At 35.3% G+C, this 25,965-nt stretch overlaps 1 protein-coding gene across 3 annotated transcripts in view; it reads right to left on the reverse strand.

The window, feature by feature from the left end:
* LOC149807731 (receptor-type tyrosine-protein phosphatase T-like) overlaps positions 1-25,965 on the reverse strand; it is a 135,648-nt gene that overhangs the window by 30,097 nt on the left and 79,586 nt on the right. For all 3 annotated transcript variants that reach the window (XR_016423352.1, XM_089969944.1, XM_089969937.1), the window contains 6 exons: positions 22,353-22,544; positions 14,056-14,244; positions 7,174-7,285; positions 5,608-5,723; positions 3,142-3,350; positions 346-433 (listed from right to left, as the gene is read on the reverse strand). Coding sequence is in view for 2 of the 3 variants with exons in the window: in XM_089969944.1 (XP_089826070.1) it covers positions 346-433; positions 3,142-3,350; positions 5,608-5,723; positions 7,174-7,285; positions 14,056-14,244; positions 22,353-22,544 (906 nt within the window). In the remaining variant the exon portion in view is untranslated. The remainder of the gene's footprint in view (positions 1-345; positions 434-3,141; positions 3,351-5,607; positions 5,724-7,173; positions 7,286-14,055; positions 14,245-22,352; positions 22,545-25,965) is intronic.

The raw sequence follows: 25,965 nt of genomic DNA on the forward strand, positions 1-25,965 counted from the left end.
TATTCTAACGTTTCAGTACTTTGATAGCTTTCTCAAGATGATGCATATGCACTTAATTGGTTGTTACAATGAAAAATCCCCAAATGTATGTTACATACGTGTTTTGTGTACCTGTTATGCTTTAAAATTTGTAACATTCGGAATCTAATGAACATGATGGAATCTCTCTCAAAGAATAAATCAAGAATGTCGTTAACTAACACTTAATGCTTACTGGACGACCGAGACTAAACATGTAATACATTAGTTTATCCTCCAAATATCTTATTGTTGCGGTCAGTTGGATATGCGAGTGGTAGTGTAAAACGTCAAATACAAAACAATACATTCATGATATATACATACATGGGTAGATATTCTTATACCGATTTTTCTTCTTGTTCTCTGGCCGGAGTGCTGTATCGTGTCGCATAGTTAGTCCCTGTGGCAGTTTCTACATATATAAATGTATTGAGATCATAATGTTCATTTTGAACAATTCATAGCTTTTTTATTTACTTTTATTTCTGTAATAGAAACATTAGATTTCCCAAAAAGGATTTGCTTATCTGTATGTAATGGTACCATCTAAAATACAGACAGAGAAGCGAAATCTCTACGCATCAACCGGCTTCGCAACCCACCTCACATTCCAATTGACAATTCATCGCAAGACAACTGGAACGCTTATCAGTGCAAGCATTTTTTGCAGTTAGATGGTTAAAAGTAAGCACTTGGAAGACTTGAAAAGCGGAAGAATCCGGGAGTATGACCCATCGACCCCCATCGGGGATTCGTCCCCTAGACTCCTTGCCTAAATGTTTAATATGGTCTTCAATAATATTCTACACTTTGCATGCAAATTGTTAATTGGCGAATAAATTGCATACCCAAATAAAAACATGCCATCTAATGAAAAATAACATTTCTTCTTCAAGAAAGGATCTTGTCAAACACTGAGTAAACATATTACACACTGCTACACTTATACTGCTTTATAATTGATTAAAAATTATTTTTTGTATTAATTTTCCATCATGCTTTCAAAGAATGGCATGGCAATTTTACGAGGTTAGTAAGTACTGATTTCACTAGAAGATAAAGAGCTTGGTCAACAATAGCGTGTTGGTGTAAATTGCTCTAACGCTTATGCTAATATTACTACCACTTTAGGGGAAGGCCTGTGGAGATGGAATAAAAATGGGCATATATTTGATTCTTTTATAGGTATCCCTACTTTATGATTATTGCCCTATTTGGAGCCGTTGCAGATCATTTTGGTTATTCTTCACATTTATAATCCGTTTGTCACGTGTTCAGTACTTGCATCACATCGTGTGCGTGTTTGGATAAAGTTTTGTCAGTTGGGAGATCGGGCTCTTTCCACATTCTTCAGTTAAAGGAGGTGAGTTTTTTCACTTTTGAAAGATACTTAATCAACGCTTGCATATATGTTGGATTCTATATTACAGATATACCACCTCGTCCACTTCCAGCCCACCTGCCCGCAATAAACTAAGCAATAACTTTAGTTTTAATTGTTGCTGTTTATCTTGTCTTAGGGTTTGAAATCATTTTTCATATGATGATATTGTTACGCATGACAGAACAATCACCAGTGGGGGTAAATTAGCTATATTCTGACAGTTGAGACAGCTTTTCCGCAATTCCTGTTCGTCATTCGAGTCAACAAATTTCCTTCAAAATGTTCATTGCACACAAAACTTTCCAGTTAGGTTATAAAGGTTTTCGCCCAATTACAGCCAATCACTAAAGATAATAGAGCACGATAATTTCAACGGCTTATTTGGACCGACCGATCGAAATCACATAAAGTGACATTTAACAGGTTGTTATATCAAACACATGACATTGCAATACCATATGAGAACTGTACTAACTAGGTGATAATTGGAATACTATAGGATAACTGTACTAACTAGGTGATAAAACCAATAATGTATTGAAAGTGCCGTTACATTCAGCCGAACATAAAGTCATAAGCATAACCATACTTGCTGGAACGATAAGATAAATATATATGTGTAAACATTATGTACCTTAGTAAGACACAATCGTTACGAATATTAACTCATGTCGTATTTCCAAACTCTCATTAATTCTGTCTCTATTTACAACTTTGAAACTATTAATACCCCACTGTATAACGTTATTTACATTTCATGTAAATCAAAAGACGAAGTCAATCGTATCACCAGCATATGCACTGGAAAAACTTAGCATTTAAAGACTAACACATACACATATATAACATGTATGTATGTATGTATGTATGTATGTATGTATGTATGTATGTATGTATGTATGTATGTATGTATGTATGTATGCATGCATGCATGTATGTATGTATGTATGTATGTATGTATGTATGTATGTATGTATGTATGTATGTATGTAGGAATGTATGTATGTATGTATGCATGAAAAAGAGTGTTGCCAAGCGTTGAAAGTGATTTGCATGAACATTGTATTCACTATGTGATGTATTCTGCCTTACCGTACATAAAATACAAATACTTGTTATAGCTGACATTGTCCTCCTGATATACAATTGTATTCAATAAGTTAACAAGGAGCCTAAGGCTTGGGAATTCCGATGTAAACTTGAAAGCGTGGGTAAGTCACTTTTCGAAAGAAATAATTCACTTTGTTGAAGTCAGTTTACACAGAATTTGAAAAGTATATGAAGTTGATCATTTGTTTTAAAGATAGCTTGATACAAGAAATGGTCTTGCTTTTTATTATGTTATTTTGAATCATTGATCTAATATTATTTTATGGAATAAAAATTATGCATCATGAGTCAGTATCCCCTTGAGCGCACACATAGTGCTACAAGTTCACACTACAATATTAAATTTAATTTGTTATAAACTAATCTCCCCATATTAAATTCATTTATATACAACAGTGCCCCACAATGAAATCCGTTCATTACCACAATGTATCAACAATGGACATTGACTGGAAGGATATTTTAACAGACTTTGCGAGTATGGTATTCCAGTCATTAAACTCTGTGACATGACATAAAAGACATAAAATATACTCGAGGCACCTCTGATACGTTCTACGTCACCCTGTCATGCAAATCATCGTTCCGTCAAACGCTTAAATAATAAAAGGAAATGTAAAACCCACATTGTATTCCTCATGGTACAATTTTAGATCCATTTTGCGGCTGAGAAAGAAAGAAGTCAAATCTTCCAATTGGATTGCGTGTTTGTCTGTCACTTTCTTGGGAAGGTAGGAGGAGTACTCCATGGAACAATCGCCAGTAGTCGTGTACTCATTATTGCCTTTGCCCTCTGGCGTCATTGAAATTTGTTCCTTCATCTCTATAGGTTTAGCTGAAAGATATTTTGAACACAAGAATGATGATGTGGGCATACTGAGAGATGCATGAAAGATTTACTTTTTGAAGAAAATACACAGGCCAGACATGTGACAATCTGTGAGCTTGCTCACTGTGAAAATCATTGTTAACGAAAAATTCTAATGATGAAGTTTCGAGCTAATTATCCTAGTGAGAAGTATTATTTATAAAGGAATAAAATAGTGCATGTGTTGGCACCCAAGATTAAGTAACAAAAGTTGTATTCCTTGCACTAGGTCTTTAGCATCAATTGTTGTATGACAAAGCATAATGCACACGTTGACTTGCTTTATCTTCTGTTTATCTGTAACATAATGACACTCAAAAACGAGAACGTATCTAAACCAAAGACACTGCAAAACATCTGTTCTAACGATATTTTACTTTTAGATCCTATATTACGTATTTCAGGTCTGTTATCTTCCCCATATTTAATGCTGGCGTACCACAAATTCACAAAATATGATAACTGATGCGACTGTTGGTGTTGATGGCAACTGACACAGCTTATTTAAAGTCAATCCATTTATTGTGTCATAATTGTTATAGAAACATGTCATACTGCCACGAACATACATACATACTGGGAGAGTCGCTTTAGTATACATTATACACGATATAAGAAATTTGCTTTTTCTTTGATGAGAGATCTGTAACTATGGCGTGTATGGCTATATATTAAGAACTACTAGTATTTTAGATTTGTTCGTGCTGCTAGGATGAATAGCCGACAACGAGATAACGCAGATAATGCTAATTGTAAAAAGCACAATAAATGTAATTCATGATAAATTATATAAAAACTAAAGATTAAACTTAGAGACTCTCGACCAATGAATACGAGTATAACATAAACAAATGTAAATGCTCTTTCGCCAGCTCTTCTAAATAATTTTAATTAAATTTTCGATTAACCACTTGAATAGTTTGAATGAATGAAATAAAGCTTAAACTTGACAAATGGTCGCATATCTTATAAAATTATGTGATACAATCGGGGTTATTTTTTGTGGACCGGTATATTAATTTTTGTACTGGTCCTATAAACCACGCTGACATAATGAATGCTTACTAAAATTGTATTCATGAGGGGACACTCCTTGGACGTATTGTGTTTTCTATGCCTTCATAATCGAGTTAATTGCTCAGGAAATCATTCCCGATGCGACCGTCTCTCTTCTTCTGCCTTACAATCGATTCGAATGAACTTCACATTACAACATAAACACAACTGTCCTTTTCCGTCCTATATGAATTGTAAAGCTCAGATTGTATCATGACATCTAAATTTTCCAAGGCTTTGATAATAAAGGCCGTTTCAACAGCTATCAGGAATAGATGCACATCTTTTCTCTATCTCACCGACAGCTTGTCTACTTGTAATTCATTTTCGCTATATGGCTTTTGGTATGTTCTCGTGAAGGAATAGTTGTCAGTGACCACTAACATACGCGTTGATGGAATATTCATTTAAACATTAGTTATATAAACATTTATCATTCGGAACAAATAAAATAAAACGTGGTTGTTTAGAATCCAGGTCACTCTGCAACAATATATAGTTATCATGCAACCAACAAGTCACCTATACGTGTACATTCATATTTGACACGCAATGGTGACATAAGAATCATGTATCAATCATATTTGACACTCACTGGTGACAAAAGGATTGTGTATCAATCATATCTCACACGCACTGGTGACATAAGGATCATGTCTCAGTTGATGGGATGTAAATCAGTTATAACTTGTGAACATCACAAATTTGTGAAATCTCCAGTGCTCAATGTACTGACTAATGCATTCTATGTCGGTATGCGGCGAACAAATATTCACATTTTCTCAATTTATCTCTAACTATTACAAATGAGAACATTTAAACTGAAACAATGGGGATAAAACGTAGAATTTGGTTATGTATAATGGACAAGAATTTCGATGAAGGATTGAAATTTGAACTGAATGTAAATAGTACATACTGTAGATTGTATCAGCGTCAATAACTGCTTGAGGTATATAGAGCCTATAAATACGCGATATTAACTTTAGGGTTCATAACCAACCCATGCGGAGACAGCATTAACAACGGAAGAATAATACTTTAGAGCTCCAACTGTTGAAACTGACATTATTTGAAAGCTGTTAAAGGTACAATGTTATGTATGTGCTTTCGGGAAAAGTTCAGAAGGTGTTATTGAGTTTTAAACTATGCTTCTGTGCGAACATACCAAATATTACTTTGTGCGTGGTACTCTGTTCTCTGATTATATGAGAAATCCCTTCTGAGGATGTCGGGAGTTCCTCCGAAGCTGTTTCGGCAGTCTTGTCTAGACGGCTTCTTTTTCTGCGCATGGAAATATTAACAAACATCAACCAAATGAATCAACTGCGCATTAAAACGCAGGTTCAATGTGCAGTTTTAGTTTGAAACAAATTAGAAATGTACTCCTTGTTTTGTCTAGAATGAAAGAAGCTATGTCAATAATGAATCATTGGTTTGTCAAAATAAGCTCCGATATCTTGATCGGAAGATATGTTTCCTTGGGATAATTCATCAGTGCACTTTAGGGTACATTTTTAAGGGCATTTTAGACTTTAACTATGTGTACATTATATCGGTTGCAATGATCCGGTCAAAAGTAAAATATTTTGTCAAACTGTATGGTGGGGAATGATGACAGCGGGCTCTGGTATGACAATACTTTCTTTGCCTACTTTCGATGTGAATTAATAAAATTAACTGTAGCATTTTATGATATACACATTATATGAATCATAACAGTTGTTATAATCTCTCTGATTATATTAACCTGAGTTAACATAATTATGTTCACTAGCTCTTGTTCTACATCTGCTCAGGTCAATAACAAAATTAAACACTTTTAATAGCAATGCTGCCTGTAAAGATCGTGTGGCAAATATTGCAGACCAAAATGTTAGGATTTCTATCTAAACGACATTAATAAAAAGTCATCTCGAAGATCACGGTCCATTCTAGTCTTTTGTGTCCAGCTAGATCCAGAGTAAAGCTAGGTTTTAACCAAACTGAGAGGACAATCGGTAAACATAAAAAGCGCTCAAATTACAAACTATTACCTAACTATTTCTAATGGATTTAAAGCTTCCAAATGTTTGATGTTTCTCCTAGTTGGCATCACCTGTGCTGATTATGTGGCAAACTGGTTTCAATACAATGTATACCATATCATCAGCTTTTATTACGTCAGAAACAATCATTTACAACATCTTGTAATTTCAATTGTTTTTGAGTTTTTTGTTTGTTTTGTCAGATTTGTGTTTGCATTTAACAATTATTCATTTGGAGACAAGAGAACTTAGAATAATCACACAAACGAAATTTGACTGTTATATTTCTGATTTACTGGCATTTGTCAGACTGAAAACAAAAACTGAGATGACAATCAGTAAACATAAAAAGCGCTCAGATTACAAATTATTACCTAACAATTTCTAATCGATTTAAAGCTTCCAAATGTTTGATGTTTCTCCTAGTTGGCATCACCTGGGCTGATTATGTGGCAAACTGGTTTAAATACAATTTATACCATGATATCAGCTATTTCTTACGTCATAAACAATCATTTACAACTTCGTGTAATTTCAATTGTTTTCGAGATTTTTGTTTATAAAAAATATTTCTGAAACAATATAGCACAATGTCAGGTATGCCTTAACGTTATATATGAATTCCACTTGAGAACCATGTATATACAACGAACATTTAAACAATGCAAATTAACAATCCCAACATAAATGTTAGGAAAATATACAACCTACTGTAAACGAGGACACCAATGGCAGCTCCCATTACAACAAGAAACACTGCGACAACACCTCCTGCAACATATCCTGTAGCATGATAATCTGCGTGCAGAGATTCCATCGCTTCAGGGATTGTGGTGCCACAAAAGAAAGCATAATTTATGATAAATATTTCATACATAACTGTTTTATGTTGAATTGTATGTTTGTATATATATATATATATATATATATATATATATATATATATATATATATATATATATATATATATATATATATATATATATATAGATCTCTGTGTGTGTGTGTTGGCAAAAACACAGAACATTCAGTAACAATGATACTGTATACGTAAATATCTGATATATGTCTAAATAAAATCTGGAAACAATTAGGCATACTTATTTAAGTACGTCAAAAATGTGTAATTACAGACGACAAGGTAGGTGAAAGTACTGAAGATGGATTCAAAGAATTGAGGTCTAAGAAACAAACAAGATGCAATGTAAACAAACCAAATAGATAGATGTGTGAAAGTTCAAATTATGTGACCTTAATGACATTTTATTTTCAAAATCTTGTCGATGTCTCATATGTTGTGCAGTACTGAAAATGTAAAAGCACATGAAATTGAATTTTTTGCATATAGCTGTATACTACGTCAGTTTTTGTATGTTTGTTTGACACATATGTAGCGCATTTTACGTTATAATACGTATTGTGCATTAATCCATCGTGGTTATGAACAAATGTTATTTATACATTTAACAAAACGACAATTTTTCGAACAAGAAACATTGACCACATTTTGTGATATTGTGTTAATTAAAATGACGAATTATAAGTAGTCTTATTAATGTCTTCATTCTGAATTTAACCCTTCAAAGTATATAATGCTTACGTAGTTTGGAATGAGTAAGGAGAGACTAGAACACATCGTTATCGTATACATACACCAAGCAAACCTGGTTGAAAATGTTGGCTTCAATATTAATATTGGAGATAATGGGCGTTCTTTTTCTTTTAAAATTATACCTAGTTTGTCGAGTGGGAGCAGAATTTATATTTTCCTTTTGATATCCTTTGTCAGTATTGAAGGGTACAGAGGGCGCAAGTTATCATGAAATGCGTTATGTGAAATAAATAGCCACTCTCACTGCACCTATTTATTACAATTGTGGGAGGCAGCAGTGAATGGTATGAAACAATTATGTAGTGGGACTACCAATTGATAACGTAGGTTTGGTGAGTTATTCATCCAATCGATTTATTTTAATGTGTTTAATCACTAGAGTTGAATTTATCAGCCAATCAGATCAGATATGTCTATATAATACTATGAAGCAGGACGAAATCAATGTTGGGAATCGGTAATCTTCAAATTTAGTAATTCATTATTTCAGCTTTTTAGATTAATTGATTGACACTGTAGCAAGTACATTTTTTCTTTTAGTTTTGCGTATTTACGCCTTAATATTATTAATCATTTGTAATTGTTCTTTTCTTATAATATCAATCAATCAGTTAGCTATCGTGGCTGGGAATGGCTTGCCAGTTGCCAGTTTTGAGCAAGGCGCTAACACGGATTTGATTCTCTTGATTACACTATCCTAAACTTGCATCTGAATTATTTAAAATTGATTTCTTATAATACTAAGGTCTAATTCCTGACGAATCATCCTCGACTTAAGCAATTATATAATTTCGGCATTGCATATCCGTGCTTCTATGACATATCTAACTATAAAGCAATTCCATTCCATAACTGTCGTTGACTGAGTATGCGCGACTAGCAGTGCTTTTAATGTGTGATGCCTACTTTACAACCCACATGTATGTTTCTTGCAAAGTTGCAGCTAATCTTGTTAGCAGACGTCTCAAATCAAGCTTTGCCTGTTTCAGATGAATATGACATTTAATTGTTTTGTCATTGTCAAGGTACAGCTAATTTGTTAATGTTCGATACACGTATTTGCTATTTCAAAATATTGTATATTTAAATTACTTTGTCCTTATACATTTCTGGATGAAACATTGCATATTTTCAAATGTTATGGTCAGAGTATGCTTCAAACTGTTTCTAACAATTGCATCTCAATACTACTAACACATGTACACACCACTGAGTAAAACTATTGGGTAATACTAAGCGCATAAGTAGAGATAAAATATAATTTGAAACTTACTCATATAGATTACGATTCTGACGTGAGAAATATTTGAAGGAGTATTATTTTTGAAGTTAACATTTGTCTCAATTTTACATGACCTTATCCGAAGGAGATTACATTTCGTTTCTTTAAACAGACCATAATATGTATTCAAGAAGCTAGTCACGCTCTAATGTTTCACATTTATTCGTTTCATAACGAAACCACTGGTTTACTTAAATTGTATGTGGCTTACAAATAATTTTTATACCATTCTTGTTTAATGACACACTAATGCAGAGTTTATGTAATTATATACATTGTAAAGTTCATGAAACAACTGATTTAAAGTGGCCACAAATTAGACGCTGAAATAATACATACAAACCTAGGGTTTGTGATTATTCTGTTTGTTAAATAAACGAGAGAAAAAATGCATTCAATTGAAACCACATAAAATGATACTTCATCTGTATCGAGCGGGAGGGCTATGAGTCACGTGGTTGTAAAATAAGTATACACATTCAACAAAAGTGGCGTACGCACGAGCGAGACAATACGTAAAGATTGCCAGTTTTAGTCGCGTTCTGAAAAGAAACGTCAAATTATTGTCAGGAAAACCGAATGGAGCATATCATCTTGTTGACCACTTTGGTCTATGGAGAAGTTAGAAGTGTAATTTGAGACTGAAAAGCCGAAATTGTTTTTAAAATGGAAGGCCAGTGTCTATCCTATAAAGTGTTATCCACTTGTCATGTCTTGTTGATATGTTTTGAATCAGTTTTGTTAGTATTATCATTGGACAAGGATTTTACTTGCTTTGCAAGATTCCAAAACTCTTCATGTTTGACTAATCGATTTTTCACTCAGTGATTGCGTTGTGTAAGGAGAGAGGTATCTATCAGCATGCCCAGTTTATTTTGCATACATGTATATTCCCTTCATGATATCGGTTCTTTAAATTATTTTAAATGACTTGTATACATGTACACATGTTCTCTCCCTCTCTCCCTCCCTCTCTGTGGCATATACACACATATACACACACCCTGGAATAATGGGAAAAGAACATTGCTTACACAAAAGGTTAATAATATGTGCATGTAAATGTGTAGAACAAATAATAAATGTTTGATCTTGAGCTGTTCATAGAATTTTCTGGATCTGATAATTAAACTGTAAATTGTTCACCATTAACAGTCCGTAACAATGCTGTCACAGAAATTAAATTTATAACATTAAAAGGGTTCCATGTTTCATAACCCATCCCACTCCTCCTGGGTCAGGTGTCTTACAATATCCAAGAGAAAGGCAGTTATCTTTTGAATTCTTCTGCCTGAGAGTGCAAATAGCGCTGAATTTGTTTTTAAATACCTAGCAACCCATGGGCTAGCAAACGATCACATACAAACATGCTTGTCTTAAACATATTTACTTGAAATTGAACAAGTCAACCTCTAAATGCTTTTGAAGCCTGCGGTCATGGACTAAAGATATTTATTTCAGTTGCCAGTTATTATTCCATCTAAAACAATTAATATAATTAGTCTTGATCATATTGAGTACTTTATATGTTGATGTAGAGAAAGTCAAAGATTGATAGAGAGAAGTGAGTAATTAACTGTAAGTTTAAAATGTAGTTCTAAGTATGTTGCATGATATATACTGCACTAAATGTTTTTTGCAACTTCAGGTTATTAGTCTGACACACATATGAGTTACATCACATATAATGCACTACATATGTAATGTGACTGAAGAAGGTACTGGAACCCGCATGACTATATACCAGACAAGCTTAAATTAGAATAACATGTTAGGGATACTGTTATTGGAAATATTTTCAGCCTCTACAAGTAGGAACTACTAATTATGTGATGTATGCATTTTCTTTATGAAATGTGAACTGACCCATATAATAATCACCAGAAGAAGCGGGGCTGTCGAAAAGAAGCAACTGATTCTTTTGTTGACCCCTTTATGATCATATTTGTGGGCAATTGCAGCCTATTGTTTAACTGAGCAAAAGAGTAGCTTTATATAATGACAATTATTATCGTGAAAAATTCGTTGTAATTGGAAAACTATTTATGTCGTAATGGTTGCTGTTCATACAATTTCTACATTATTTTATCTGCCTTTTTCCAAAGGCGCCGAGAAAAGAAAATGTAGTTTGGTTGCAATGGTCCAAAGACATCTCTAAACATTTTTTTTATAAAAGACTGCCACTAGCTATGAACAATTTTTGGCGAGATATCTCTCCTTGTGTTTTGAACAGATAAATGTAAACGTTTGTAACTGTGTACTGATATAATATGTCTTGTATTAAAAACAAGACACATTTGATAATTTGTATCTTTTTATTTATGTTAATATGTATTTCATACATGTTTATAAATCATACAATTGTGTTGTTATGTAGTGTGTGGGAAGTAATCTCCTTTAAACGTCAGTGTAATATGGAATATTGAAGACCAATTGCTCTAATATTGAAAGTAAAGTCATTCTGAGTTGACACGAGGACAAACGTAAAAGAAATAATATTTTCTTTCAAACAGGTATCATCGATGATATAACAATAAAAGTGGCAGATTGCCTGCAAGGAGAATAACACATCCCCTATTTGGGAACTTATACAGAACTGAAATATAGCTCTACTTGAGGACGACCTGGGTATGAGATGGACAATGGAAGGCAAGGGGCGTGATCTCAGGTGAATTAGTAGAAACCTGGCGCCACAGGAACTGTAATCAACCTTAGTGTTTGTTAAGATATTTTGATTTTCACATTAGCTATATGCAGAATTAAATTGTGTCTGCTACGGAAGATTATACTTAACAGTATATGTGTAAAATAACAGCAAGTGAAAACAAAGTATAACGTAGTATCGGCAATCACTGAAAGCTTTATATGTTGATTGTTGCTCAGCTTGTTGTTCACATTGTATATAGGGCAGAAATAGCTAATGTTTTATAAAATCTGAATGAAAGCATTATTGTATGATGCAAGAAATAGGTAATATTATGTGCAGTTACAACGAAACAAAGAAATGTCACTTGTATTCATTTATATACAAATTCTTAAACACAAGAAAGTGTAAATTTTCATGCTATCTTACAGGGGAGAGGCCATGGTACTGTCCCAAAGCATCAGGATATTTGTCACGTATCTGCATTAATGTTTATGAATACAGATTGTACGGGGCATTGAGTAAACAAGTAATTAAACAGCCAATTGTGTCCACTGGGGATTGTACTTTGGGAAGACTTAATTTCATTTGAGTAATTATGGTTCTTGGCCTGTAGAACCCCTCAAGGTGAAACTTTAATAATGTTGTCGAATTTCATATGATCTGAATTCTGGTCACGTGTTTCCTGTTAGAAGATTTTGGGCTCACATGATATCTGATTAGTTTGGTGCTAAAGGACCCGACCTTGCCAGCATATGGAATGTTCTGGAAATGAATAATTGACCATCATCATCATTCTGCAATTCTGTCAGATTTTTTTTATAAAGGTAATGAATAACTAAAGTATTATTCCTATCGTGAATATCTATTGTGGAGTCAGTAATTTAGTTGTGTTCAATTATTGAGTCCATGTTAGAGGATTTATTTATTTAAATTATACATTGGAATTACAATATATAGTAATATATGGGATCTGTTTCTTTTCTACAGAATGTACAATTAACTTTCATAGCTGAAATGTCGCTTTCTAACACTATAACGAATCGAGTAACAATAGATTTGTTGCAATATTTTACAAAGGAAGTCTCGTACGATAAAATATTTTTAATGATAACTATGACAATTACTGCTAAATAAATCGCAATGCTTCCTCTCAAAATATTAAGTAAATAAGAGAGGGATCAGAAACAGAAGAATATCGTACTCACCGTTTTTTACATGTCTTGTGGTTTGGTAGTGTGGGTGTTTTACACGTCATCAGCTTCGGTGTACACAATATACAGCATATAATTATGCAAATTTAGGCTACCATCATTTTCCCCGGTTCTGTCGATCATTGCAGGGCGCGAGGTCGAAGATTGAGACATTGGATTTCTTAACACTACTTACAAAGATATGTGAGCACTCGTATTTCATAATTATGAACTATACGTACTTCATAATAATCACAATTTCCCTTTAACATAATATTTAATGAATTAGTGTACATAAATGTCACAAAAGGATCATAAGCATGTCAGCCTCATCTGCACCATTGTGCCTTTAAGTTTGTGCTGATGCTTTTGATTCTAATAAGAATGACTGTTTGTAACAGTTCAATCCTTTTTGATTGTGCGGATTAGTATGCATATCGATTTATTCAAGAATATTAACATTTGGGGCATTTCGATTGAGGTACAGGTACGAAAGATTCCCGTATAAAAAAAGGAAAGTCACAATTTTAGCAGCTATTTACGAATATAGTAAATTCAATACATTTCCCACGATTATAGATGTTGTTTGAGACCTTAATTTAAGAAAAGTCAGATAGCAATGGACTTATTTAAAGAGATATTATAAGGTTCTGTTTTTTGCGCTCGGCTTTCTTGTCATAACTGAACTACAGTCACCATGATATCAAGCATATATAATATGTAAGTATATATGTTTAGACCAAAGTATAAACATTTGTAAAAAAAGATATATCCTTATCCTTATTTCGTGGTTTACAATAGCTACGCCGATATTAGATTATACATGCAATACGCTGTCAAACAATCTAGCATACGTACCTACGCAGTAGCCGATAGACCCATTCCACTGACTGGAATGGTCACAACGAACCGTTTTGTTTCCCGTCAGCGTATAACCTTGGTCGCATGCAATAGTAGCGGTTGTATTATATGTCCAGTTGCCTTCAATACCTCCATGTATGTAGAGTATGCTATTATTTGGCCGTAAAAGCCCTTCGCAAAATATCACTGAAATGAGATTCCAAAATTACTAAGATATCGAACAATACGCATAATAAGCGGAATTAAAACAGAATGTTTGACTGGAATGCACACTGGTTGGAGCATTTCATTTACCGTCATCAAAATTTAAGTTGAAAAACAAAAAGAAGCTCAAACGTTGGGAATGTTAAAAGCATAGACACGAGGAACAGGTGGGTGTGGGGTGGGGGTGGGTCAACCGCCTTTTATCGGCGCGAGAAACCACCCATCCTCGGCCAAATCCCGTCATCGCCCCCACACTCCCTTCCATGGGATATGTTTATTTTTGAATTGCTATTAGCCAATCGTTACCTCGTATGCAAGCTTGGCTGGCTCCAAACAAAAGGAAACACAATTAATTAACAAAAGGAGATGACCACGCCCAACTGAATGAGGTTTGGGTTACTATTTCACGAGTACTAGTTAAATGTATTGTTAATTTGTCATAATTGTTAATTAATAATTAAGCACCCGCCTAAGTGAACCGAGGGTGCAAAATGAACACAATATTGGGTTGTGTGAGACCGAGGAAAGTTTCACCTGGGTTAAGTTATGTGTTTTACAATTAACCGCCCATTGAAATTTCAACATCTTCTCAGCCGAACGCTGCTGTACACCCAATTCTAATATATTTTTTTACAAACGCTGACAAATTGTCCGTCACTTGACTCGAACACAAGCACATTTTCCAATTGCCGACCAACGGGTCATTTGATAATAGCTTCCAAACTCGCTAACCTTTACACTACCCAACTATTTGTAAGAAATATATTGTGAGATTCATATAGACACATACAACGCCAATAACACAACAGGCATGTCTTAAACGTGATTCAGTTAAGTACATGTCACTGTGATTTATCAGTATTATTCTACCCCGCCTTTTATCAGTACATTTGTTTGTGTCGGACTATACCACTGCGCTGAAAATGACATGTTCTATTTTTAGACTCCAGAGGTCAGTAAACCAATATAGGCGCATCTGGGGAATTTTTGTTGTTAATGGAAGTGTTGTTGACAATTATCCGCAAGATGTTCCGGTAGATCGCTTAGTAGGTAATAAAATACGGTACATTACTTATCTATAATGAAATCTTACATTTGATTATACCGCTTCGATACAGCCGATTCTTTTTCTTCTAATTAATAAGGTTGATTTCTAAACACGTAAAATCTATAAAGTTTTACTAAGATAATCCTTAACTTTTTTGTGACACTTCGTCGTTCATAGCATCGATTCAGCGCTCTGTATTTTCTACCACAACAGGAAATACAAAGTTCGGAGTTTCCTTTCACCCCATTCCGCTTCTTTCTCGCATGGTTGTAGCCCTAAACATCCTCGCCGGACACTCTCTAGATGGATACACAAAATGGCATTCAAACATGTCTTATGCATGTTGTTTTCAACACAAGCATAAGCCATTTACTCGTATTTTTCGCTCGTGACATTATGAAATAATCTTCGGTGATAATGTTCAATTTTAGAGAAACCTTGCCTTAATTATACAATTGGAAGGTGGACTGAATCACTAAAAAAATGAACAGTATTATAATCTCACATTCATTAGGTGACCACTTTTTATTTAAAAAAAGGACCCATAAAATAATTCGAAATAAGATTAAATCGTTGGAAACTAACGGGGAATACTATGCAAGATAATCCATGACTAAACCAGCGGCGGCCAGGTTTCGTTTAGATCGAGTAGCCAATAAGAACGCCCACTGTTTGATTTACAATTGCACGAACAGATCACGACGGTATGTTCATTGATGCTACGATGATTTTTGACCGTTTAGACGATGATCTAAGGTATATATTTGTAATTATATTTTTTGTTGAACACGATGGCAGAGAGGATGGTCCAACATGAAATATCCGAGATAAACTCTATCCTGTTCAAGAATTACTAGTACATGACCAGCATATCACCTTCGCATATAAAAATTCTGCACCGAAAATGCTGATGGGCATTGACTAGCCATATTATGAAAACTAATTTCCTGCGACTGCTGTTGTTCACGCACTTTATCGTTGAAACGAGCTCAATATTAATGTTTTTTATCCGATGGGAATTTAAATTGTGTGGCTCAGATGATCACAGAACATTTTATGAACGCCTTACGATGATTTGGAAATCGACTTACAGAAAAACGAATGGAAAATATAAACGAATGGACACAGTGTTAACGACTCTGAATCCCGCATGGAAGACATCGAAATGTTTAAAAAGTGATTACAGTTTTCGATAGTAGTTCAAACAATAACCGACGAGGTTTTGTACGATTCCGACAACTTGTGTAGTATATGCGCCCAGATAGTGTAAGTTGACCTGAACGCTCACGCATGAGCGGCAAGTGTAGCGAAATACCCACCGAAAAAAACTACAAAAATTTACCACGTGGAAATAGTTTTGAGTAAATTTATAATATAATAGGCAGCAAGATCCTGTATCAGTCAGGCTGTTTCAGATTGATCCAGAATCGGAATTAGGATTCATATCTTGGTTTTATCAATACATGTTTCCGTCAAGTACATTTTATCGTGAAGAATCTCTCCGTGGTAAAATCAAACAGGTGGCTGTACAATACACGGACGACATAAATGTCGCAAATGAATTGTTGAATAATTGTTTTACAATCTAGTATGTGGTTGCTTGTGTGGCCGAACAAAACAATTCATTCCTGTAAACAGCGCAGGTACTACTTGATGATAAATCGCGTTCATATATTGAATTATGACAAAGAAGCCTTTGGAACACACAATAATAAGTGTCAATTCTTGCTAGCGCGAATCCAATATGGGGTAATTGTGTGTTTTCAGGAATTACCTGCAATTGCTCAATGACAAATTTACCACGAGGAACCGCTGAATATAGTCTGTAGATTGCGGGCCTACAGTATATCTTAACAGGCTGGAAAATTTATGTGTCGTTACTTTCCGAATAGGATCAATTGCTCTTTTTACCACCTTCACGTTCACATGGTTCGCAAAAATATCGGATTGTCACATTGCTGCCGTGCACTGGTCTCACCCGCGAGTAGCGATGCTCAGCTGGTATGTGTTTCTTGGCGCGATTGCAGCGATGGTTACATTGCAGGTCCTTGCGTGACTTTCTTGCCTAACGCGAATATAACGTGCGGTAGTCTCGCAACCCAATCATGAGATCTGATCTTGCCCAATAATTCCTGAGCGTTCTAAGTGCCAACCAATCTTTCAAAAAGTGTTAGATTCGATTGCTCAACCTTTGCCTGATGAAGATATCTGGTGGCGTGTACGCCTCTGATTGCCACGTTATGTTGTTGCATCAGCGATGATACTGCACCAATAAAGTGTTTGCTCTGATCATCCTGCAGCAATCATGACCAGCGAAGGTTGCCAGAAAGCCCGGGTCCACGGGAATACATTCGTTCAAACGCGGAGGCGACTTCAGGCCTGTTTGTATCCGATTGCAACATCGAAAACCGTCAACACGAATTTGCATGTATTAGTCTGTCGTTTGCTTGATGTTCCAGTGATAGTGACACGTAGAAAAACACAACATCTGCCTGAAGAACTTCGTTGCACGTCTTGACATCAAACTGTCTATGTTGAAACGTTTTATAAGGCGGCAGGTGCATTTGCCATATTGCTTCTCGAGACAACCAATCTACGGCAACACCACGCGAGGGCCCTGACGCATCGGAGAGTTTGCTAATCGCTGCTGTAACTTTTCAGCATCCTTTTTTTTGTCTGGTCTATAATAAATCAAGTCCATTAGTATAATTACCGGACAATTATTTGAATGCCTCCAAGGCCATAGCTGATCGTATCAACCAGTTTGTGACTTATTCTCGCATGTTTTTATTATTTTATCCACTTTAATGTATAAGATAACTTGCCATCAGGTATATGTCGTTGTTGAAAACCTTGATTGTTGTACGCGATATCATGAGCATGGCACGCTTCATCGAACTAATTTACTGGAAATTAGCTCGCGTTTGGTTGATTATTTTCGTCAGGTCTGATATCAATTCGGGTTCCATGATCATATTAATTATCTCTCGTAATGTTTCCAATCAAGATACAAAGCCATGCTTTTCCTGAACATTTTCCGAGAGTCGCGGCGATATCACCACCAGCGTCCATGGCGACCGGTGGTCGAGCGTCGCCACGTACAAACGTATATTTTTAAGTCATATTTTACACTCTTGCCTGTAAGAGCACGTCTGTTATTTGCCTTCGATGTAACTCTTAACGTAGTTGTATCAGTGACAGCCTTGCATCAAACAGAATATAGAATTATGATTATTGGTAATATATATTACTACAATATGAACTTAATTGGCCTTTCAAGCTATCACCCATCAAACATCATCCGCTGTTTCCGAATTGTATTCAAGTCATTAGCATTGGTCCGTTAATGTCTAGTTAAATCCAATATATGTTCAACGTGTAAATGATGCTGTTCAAAAGGGACACAGTTTATTTAGTAGCGCATTCTACAGACAACCAGGGATGTTATGATAACCTGAATAAATGTAGCGAAGCCGCGAGCAAAACAGGTGCTGTTGAATGTTTCACCAACATCAATGATGCATCTTCTATCGAAGATAGTAATGCTAGTATTAATAATCATGTGGCTTATGATGATGTCACGCTTAACAACCAAAGGAATCCAGAAAGAATATTTTTACGAGGCAGACATTGAAACACAGCTGTCATTTAAGTTACACAACGGTACACTCAGAATCCCAAACTGATCAAAGATAACTGTTCATGTTTGGTTATCTTTAACGGCGTTAATAAACATACACTGCGACATATTCATCAGACTTGGCGTCCCGGCGACATGGACAACGTTAAGTTTAAAAAGTTTGTTGCACTCGCTCAGAGAACTCCACATGGTTTCATTACAAACCAGTTCACATGATACAAAAACACATTATTCCATAGGTAACTATATAATATTTGGGTGAGCCCGCGCTGGTGGGAGTCTCCTTTTATTAACAAAATATTTTACTATATAATGAATAAAGACAATATTAACACAAACAACTCCATGAGTGAGAAATTACAAGAGGGTCTCGCTCTTCAACTTAATGTTGAAACAATTAACCATGATTTTGAAATGATAAAGCAACGAATGCTAGAGGGTTGATATACAATAACGGCAAAAGATACAATTATCAAATTACTGCAGCGCGAAATGGCATTGTTCCTGGCTGGTTTACCCGCCTGTGTCAACAATAATAGCGAGATTGTTAAATTTGTTCCAATGGCTAGCGCCATTGCAAATATCAGATCAGAGCTGTCTTGCCAATTTAAAACCCCAGCGACTGTAGGCAAACGTGCGAGACAGCTAATGATTGTTTGAATCCCGCATCCATATCGACTAATGTTGAATCGCTACGTAAACAATACGATAGGATATAAACATTAACATAAAGTTTCGCAGGACAAAACAATATGCCTTATATTAGTGTTCTTATTGGCTGAGTAATGCACCATTTCTTCACGGTCTGTCACTCAAATGCAAACCGACGAACTATACCTTCCCGTGGATGTCAAGCAGTTACACCTCTTGGTCTGTCAGGCGAAATCATATTCGTGACAACGATGGATTATGTCATCGTAAATAAGAAAGGATTCGTGGGTACCGATACAATCAAATGCCCCGTGGTGGGACCACTGGAGAAAAACTGTGAGGAACATATCCGTACTGGGCAAGCCCTCCACCTAGCTGGTACCAACTACTTCGTCACAACCATGATTTACATAAATCAGACGTCGACGAGATAATAACTATGCCCGGCGAGCTGTCTGATCGTTGTCGGAGAATATCTCTAGGGCATCTTATTTTATCCAATGCCTCAAAAATCTTTGGGCAATATTAGTGAATTATGTTATTGGGATCATACTGTATTTTATATGTATCCAGTAGGGGTAATTTGAACGTAAGCAGTTGGAATTCGGTGATATTACTAAGTAAAGAAATACATTTCTATATAATGATATGCTTCCTACTATCCTAGCATTATCCTTGTTAACTATTACTAATTTATTAACGATTTCTGCATTAGATTTCATTAGGTTCAGATATTATACTGTGTGAATGATCTTTAGTGTAAGATCATCATTCGAATAGTGAAGTATATACTGCTTAGGCAACTTTTCCGGAACATGTGTACTCGTTTGCTTCTGAACTATTTTATCGACAAGTGTTTTATTAGAAACTGGCAGCATTTGTCCGTCACTTAATTGTGATTCCGTCATACTTACATTGTGATATATCCATCCCAAATGTATCACGGTTTTCCCTAGTTCTCCACTGCGGGTGTCGTCTGATATACTCTGAAATTCTTATGGTTTTTTATTTGCCTCATAACTAATCAGATCGTTGTGGTTGTTGTCCAGCAAAAGCCGGTGCTACCCTCGGCCACCCAAAAAAAGTTATAATCGACGACCTGTATACGTCAACAACGCAATGGGAATTCTCGGATTCCGGCGCTGTTATTTCAATGTCGGAGATAAGCGCTGGCTCATGTATTTTGACAGAAGCCTTCGATTATTTTCCTGTTATAGATTTAATCTGCAATTAAATTCATGATTGATTTGATCGATTTGATATGATCCTGTTGAAATTCCTACGACACTCAAGTCGGTGAATACCCGATCCCTCTATACCCCTATACGCAAATACCAGTGAATTGTTAGCGTCTAATCCACCAGATGAGATTGATCTAATATTGGGCCATCTATAAACAAAGTCGTCGTAATTATACCGGTGCGATCTCAAGGACCAACAATTAAATGCCTTTATCGGCGCTGGAAACTAATATCGAATTCCGGCTGCGTTGACATTACTAATATCATCGGGGTTCTCGGTTTTGTTGTATTAGCGATATTCTGCTCCAGCCAGGTAGTTATTTATGCGGTCATGATTATATTCTTACAGATTCTAAATCTGAAATTTGCAACGATGTCTCCTGGAAGGCATCTCTGCTGACGTCTATCTTGTGATACCGAAAATAAATATAACCAATGACAGCAAACTCACTATCTAATATTACACCATCGTTTAAACCCGTTGACAGTATCAGTGATATATTCTTACATGCGTGCATCGCTCCCCATGCTATTTGTGTGTGTTCATGTACTTTATTACGACTACTTCTTCATAGTTTTCTTCGCGAATAATATTAAGGACGCAAGCAACACTGATAAAACAGCGACACCGATTCCAAGCACCGGCGATATCACGAGCCTCGCTGATGACGTACCTATTAACTTCGTTGCAGTAGTTACCAGTGAGGGTTCCGCATATACAATATTGTCGATGACGATATAGGTCTGCTGTATTTCTTTGTTTAGTCGTGTGCTCGTCTATGCTTTGTATGCGATGCCTTTCACGCACGTGCTTAATTATATCCGTAAGATTGTGTGGGATTCATTGCTATTGGGTAAACAAATGAGGTGTTTGCGCTATGATTTACAGATCCAAAATGAAAACTGAATGGATATTTTGATTCAACACGACGAACACGGTTCTGGAAAATTTATAGGTAGAAAGACGACGTGTTTACGTGGTCAATTTGTTAAATTTCGCCGAGTTAAAACTGGGGTGCAGATGGGAGTTGAAGACCATCAGCGCTATCCCCGGGTAATGCAAGAGCAGTATACATCACGGATAAGTGGATGGACAATATTTCAATATATCTAGTAATGTACCGTATCTTTTAACCACTACGACCTACTGGAACCCTTCGCGCACTGATTTATACAAGTGATTCCCGAGACATATTTCTGGTTATATGTCCTATAAGTAACACGTGTTTTTAGCGTACAGAACCATAATTGTAACACTTCTGTATATATATATATATATATATATATATATATATATATATATATATATATATATATATATATATATATATATACGTAATTCTGCAATCTTGACATTGTTACGGCCACAGGAATTGACTTTATACAAAGGCAGGACAAATTAGTTATTGTTGTTTCATCTATAGTTTTAAGATATGTTTTTCTTTTATTTTCAATACACATCTGTTGCACAAATGATATGTGTACAAATGCGTATAAAGTATATATTTACCCGAGCAAGTTCCGCTTGATCCCTCCCATTCACCCTGATCATTGCAACGAATCTGGGACATTTCGGTCAGATTATAACCTTCCTTGCATCTGGCTGTTACCACAGTATTGTACGTTCTACTGCCCTCAATGCCCCCAGTGTAAGTGAGTTCACTGTGGTCTGGTTGAGCAGGTTGTTCGGTACAATGTATCACTGAAATAAACGACTTTTGCAGATATAACACTTATTTTGTAATAAATATGTATCTTATGTAAAATATACAATAAATATGTTCGTTAATATTGATAAATTCAAACTTTCAGCCATGCATTTGCTATAACAACATTGACTAAAACTCAGATACAATAGTTTTTGATCTTAAATATGTTGATATAAAAATGATTATAGAATACAACATTACATAAGTTACAAAATCATGTTCAACGCCCAAGTTTTAAATGCAATAAATAACTGACTGTATTGCTGCCACTTTTTGCATCACATCTGTCATGCATTTAATAGTTAAGCTGTTATCAATGTGGTTATATGATTAAATATTCATGTGTGTCATGAATTTGATTAAATGTTTTTGTAATTCAATGGTCCATTTCATCTGGAGATTTATTTTCCTTAAAGTATCTTGGAAGAAATGTTTTAAATCCAGACACAACACTTAAAGGCCGCCTGTATGCTGCCATTAATACTAATTCGTGCATTACGAACATCATGGTCTCAAACTTCTGTATCAATTTTTCAAATGTCAGTTCCTAATATAGTTACAACACTACTTAAAGAGAATGAATCAAGGAAGGTTTTGATATTAAAAGTTATTACGTTTAGGATCTATTATTATATTTGTCAGACTATATCTTGAGATTATGTCAGTTAAATGTGCTAAAAGGAAGCCGTGTCACATTGGAGTTTCCAACCCGTCCCAGAAACAAAGTAATTTGACCTATACACTACACCATCGGCTACTTTATAACAAGGTAACATAGTCTGAATCTACATAGGTTCAATTATATGGCCGCAAAAGCTCAAATAAATCGGACATTTGTTTCTAAGTTTATCAAATTCCTATGCCATGGTGTACAATTTGTGTTAAAAGCATCAAGTTTTAAATTAAACACATTGATTCTAGACTTTAAATGTGTTTCGTCAAAACACTAAACTGAAACAGTTCTGCTATACTTTACAAGTAATCATGTTTTTATTGGATGTACCTAATACACACATGATGTCAAAATATTTTATTATCCTAGCTAGGTCCAGGGTATTTTCTAAATCCCCAAAATGTTTAGGAAGGGTGAGGTCAGTGACACGAATCGAATAATGTTGAGGTATGGTAAGACATAAACTGCAATGAACGGTTTAAACAAAACATTTTTGAAACACGTTTGTGATTCTTATTTTCGTTCCTTTTCCACTTAAAGGCAAACATTGGTGATGCAATACCACGGTGGAGGTTCTATACTAAATTATGAACTTTTGCATAAACATTAGTAATTTTTTTTGGTGTGTTCTCCATTGAAGGTACTCGATATGAAGATAAGACATGAAACATCATATATAAAATGGTGATTGCACGATGAACGTGGTACTGACAATGTGTATGATGCAAGAAAATGAGTAATACAGCAAAATAGATAACAGTGCAATGTATTCGAGCATGCTTAGAGGTTGCTAGTGATTGATATGATTTACTAGAAAACTTGCATACAGCTAGTGAGATGTAATTTACTTAAAGTTGAAAAATAGACTTGATGCGGTGTTAAAAATGTACACTAAATATCGTCAATAATGATTGACAAAATACGGTCTCTTATTTCAGCACGAAACCATAATTACACTGTATCTAAAAATAATGTTTTATCTTTCCTAACGTGGCACATTTTAATGCCTGCAGTTTTATCAACACATATACCCATACAAGCACTCATTCTTACACACACACACACACACACACACGCACACACACACACACACACACACACACTTACGCACGTACGCAAACAAGCACACACATACATGGATATATAGGTACACACACAAATTATGCATATATTTGCATTGCTTAATTGGACAGACATATCGATAGTAAAGTGCGACGGATATACATGTAATCAACTGTGTATTGAACATACTGTACACTCTATATAAGAAGGCATCTGCAACATATGTCTCATATACTATAAGTTTTTTGAACGAACTGCAATAAATAGACTGTTTTGACAGTCACCCTGTTGCTGAGAGAGATACAGAGAGAGAGGGCGGAAAAGAGTGAGAAGGTGTATGTTTGCACATGTGCGTGTCTGTTCCAGTTCATTACACCCACACATGACACTGGAAAGCTGTCGTTTTCTTTCCATGTAGTGGCAAGTCGTATACTACCACGAATATGCATTTAAGAAGTTCCTGAATCACACAGCAAATAACGCCCGAACGGCATTATATAAGCTTTTTAAGTCTGCAACTGACAAAATATCTAGAATCTAGTAATCTTCTCATAAAGGTATCAGCATAGATGACACATTACTTCATACAATTTGGAAAATAAAATGTATTACTCCAATGTTGAGGTTTTTACAAAACTAAACGTGATCGTACCGTGTGAAAGATGCAACAAAGGCTAATTCAGTGGCTCATCATGGAGAAACATCGTTCTATTTATTGCATATACCCGCCCTCCCGACGCCATCTTGAAGACTGTGAATCAATAGATAAAACCTTTAATCCGTTCCGTATGGGTTCTTTTTTCCTCGTGCTAAGATGTCCAACCTAACATTTGATCTAATTATATTTTGGAATGTGTTGGCATAGTAACACTTGCATAATAAACTTGTTCCCCTCCATGGGAAACGAGACGCAAACAACCAAGAATAATCTACATTATTGTAACTGAATTGGTAAAGTATGTGTCAAGTTTGATGACTTTCTACCAATAACTTTTCACAAAAGCGAGCACTAGTCTGAGAACTGGATTGACATTACTCTGGACTCTTGATTTTTCTTTCCCCCGTACTACTTTGAACAAATATGACGTAGCCTATGCACGTATTGTGCTATAACAACTAAATAAGAAAAACCAAAAAAGGTTAAAGTCATTTACACAGTTCTAAAGCACACAGCTTCATGTATTCAAATTAAAATCATAATTCGTTCACGTTTATTTGTGTGTATTCATGCCTGTGCCTAGCAGAGAGATACAGATTTTAAGTTGAAGAGCTAAGCTCTATTTTTTATTCCATACTTTCGAATCCTACAGGCGTAATCGTTTCTATATGAATATATACAAGTTATAAGTAGTTATACAGATGTACAAGCAGAGATGTGAATTATTTTCTGCTCAAATAGTCTCTTTTAAGTTATTAAAAAATGAACTTTCAAACGATTTATGCACTATCGATTGGCCGGGAGCTACTTCAACGGTCACAATGAATGGCAACAATTTATCAACAATAGAAATAGGAAAAACAATCTGATGACATGTGCAAAACTTAATTCAGCAAACGCAAGCATAAGACAAGAAAACACAAAGAACTTGATATAATTTCGGGTTCCGCGGAACATCTTCTTTTGGCAACCTTGTCCATTTTAAACTATATCTTGGTTACAGGTGCATACTCAATTTTTC

Source organism: Sinohyriopsis cumingii, chromosome 1, assembly GCF_028554795.1.
Source record: "Sinohyriopsis cumingii isolate HCF-2022 chromosome 1, ASM2855479v2, whole genome shotgun sequence".
Classification (NCBI taxonomy): domain Eukaryota; kingdom Metazoa; phylum Mollusca; class Bivalvia; order Unionida; family Unionidae; genus Sinohyriopsis; species Sinohyriopsis cumingii.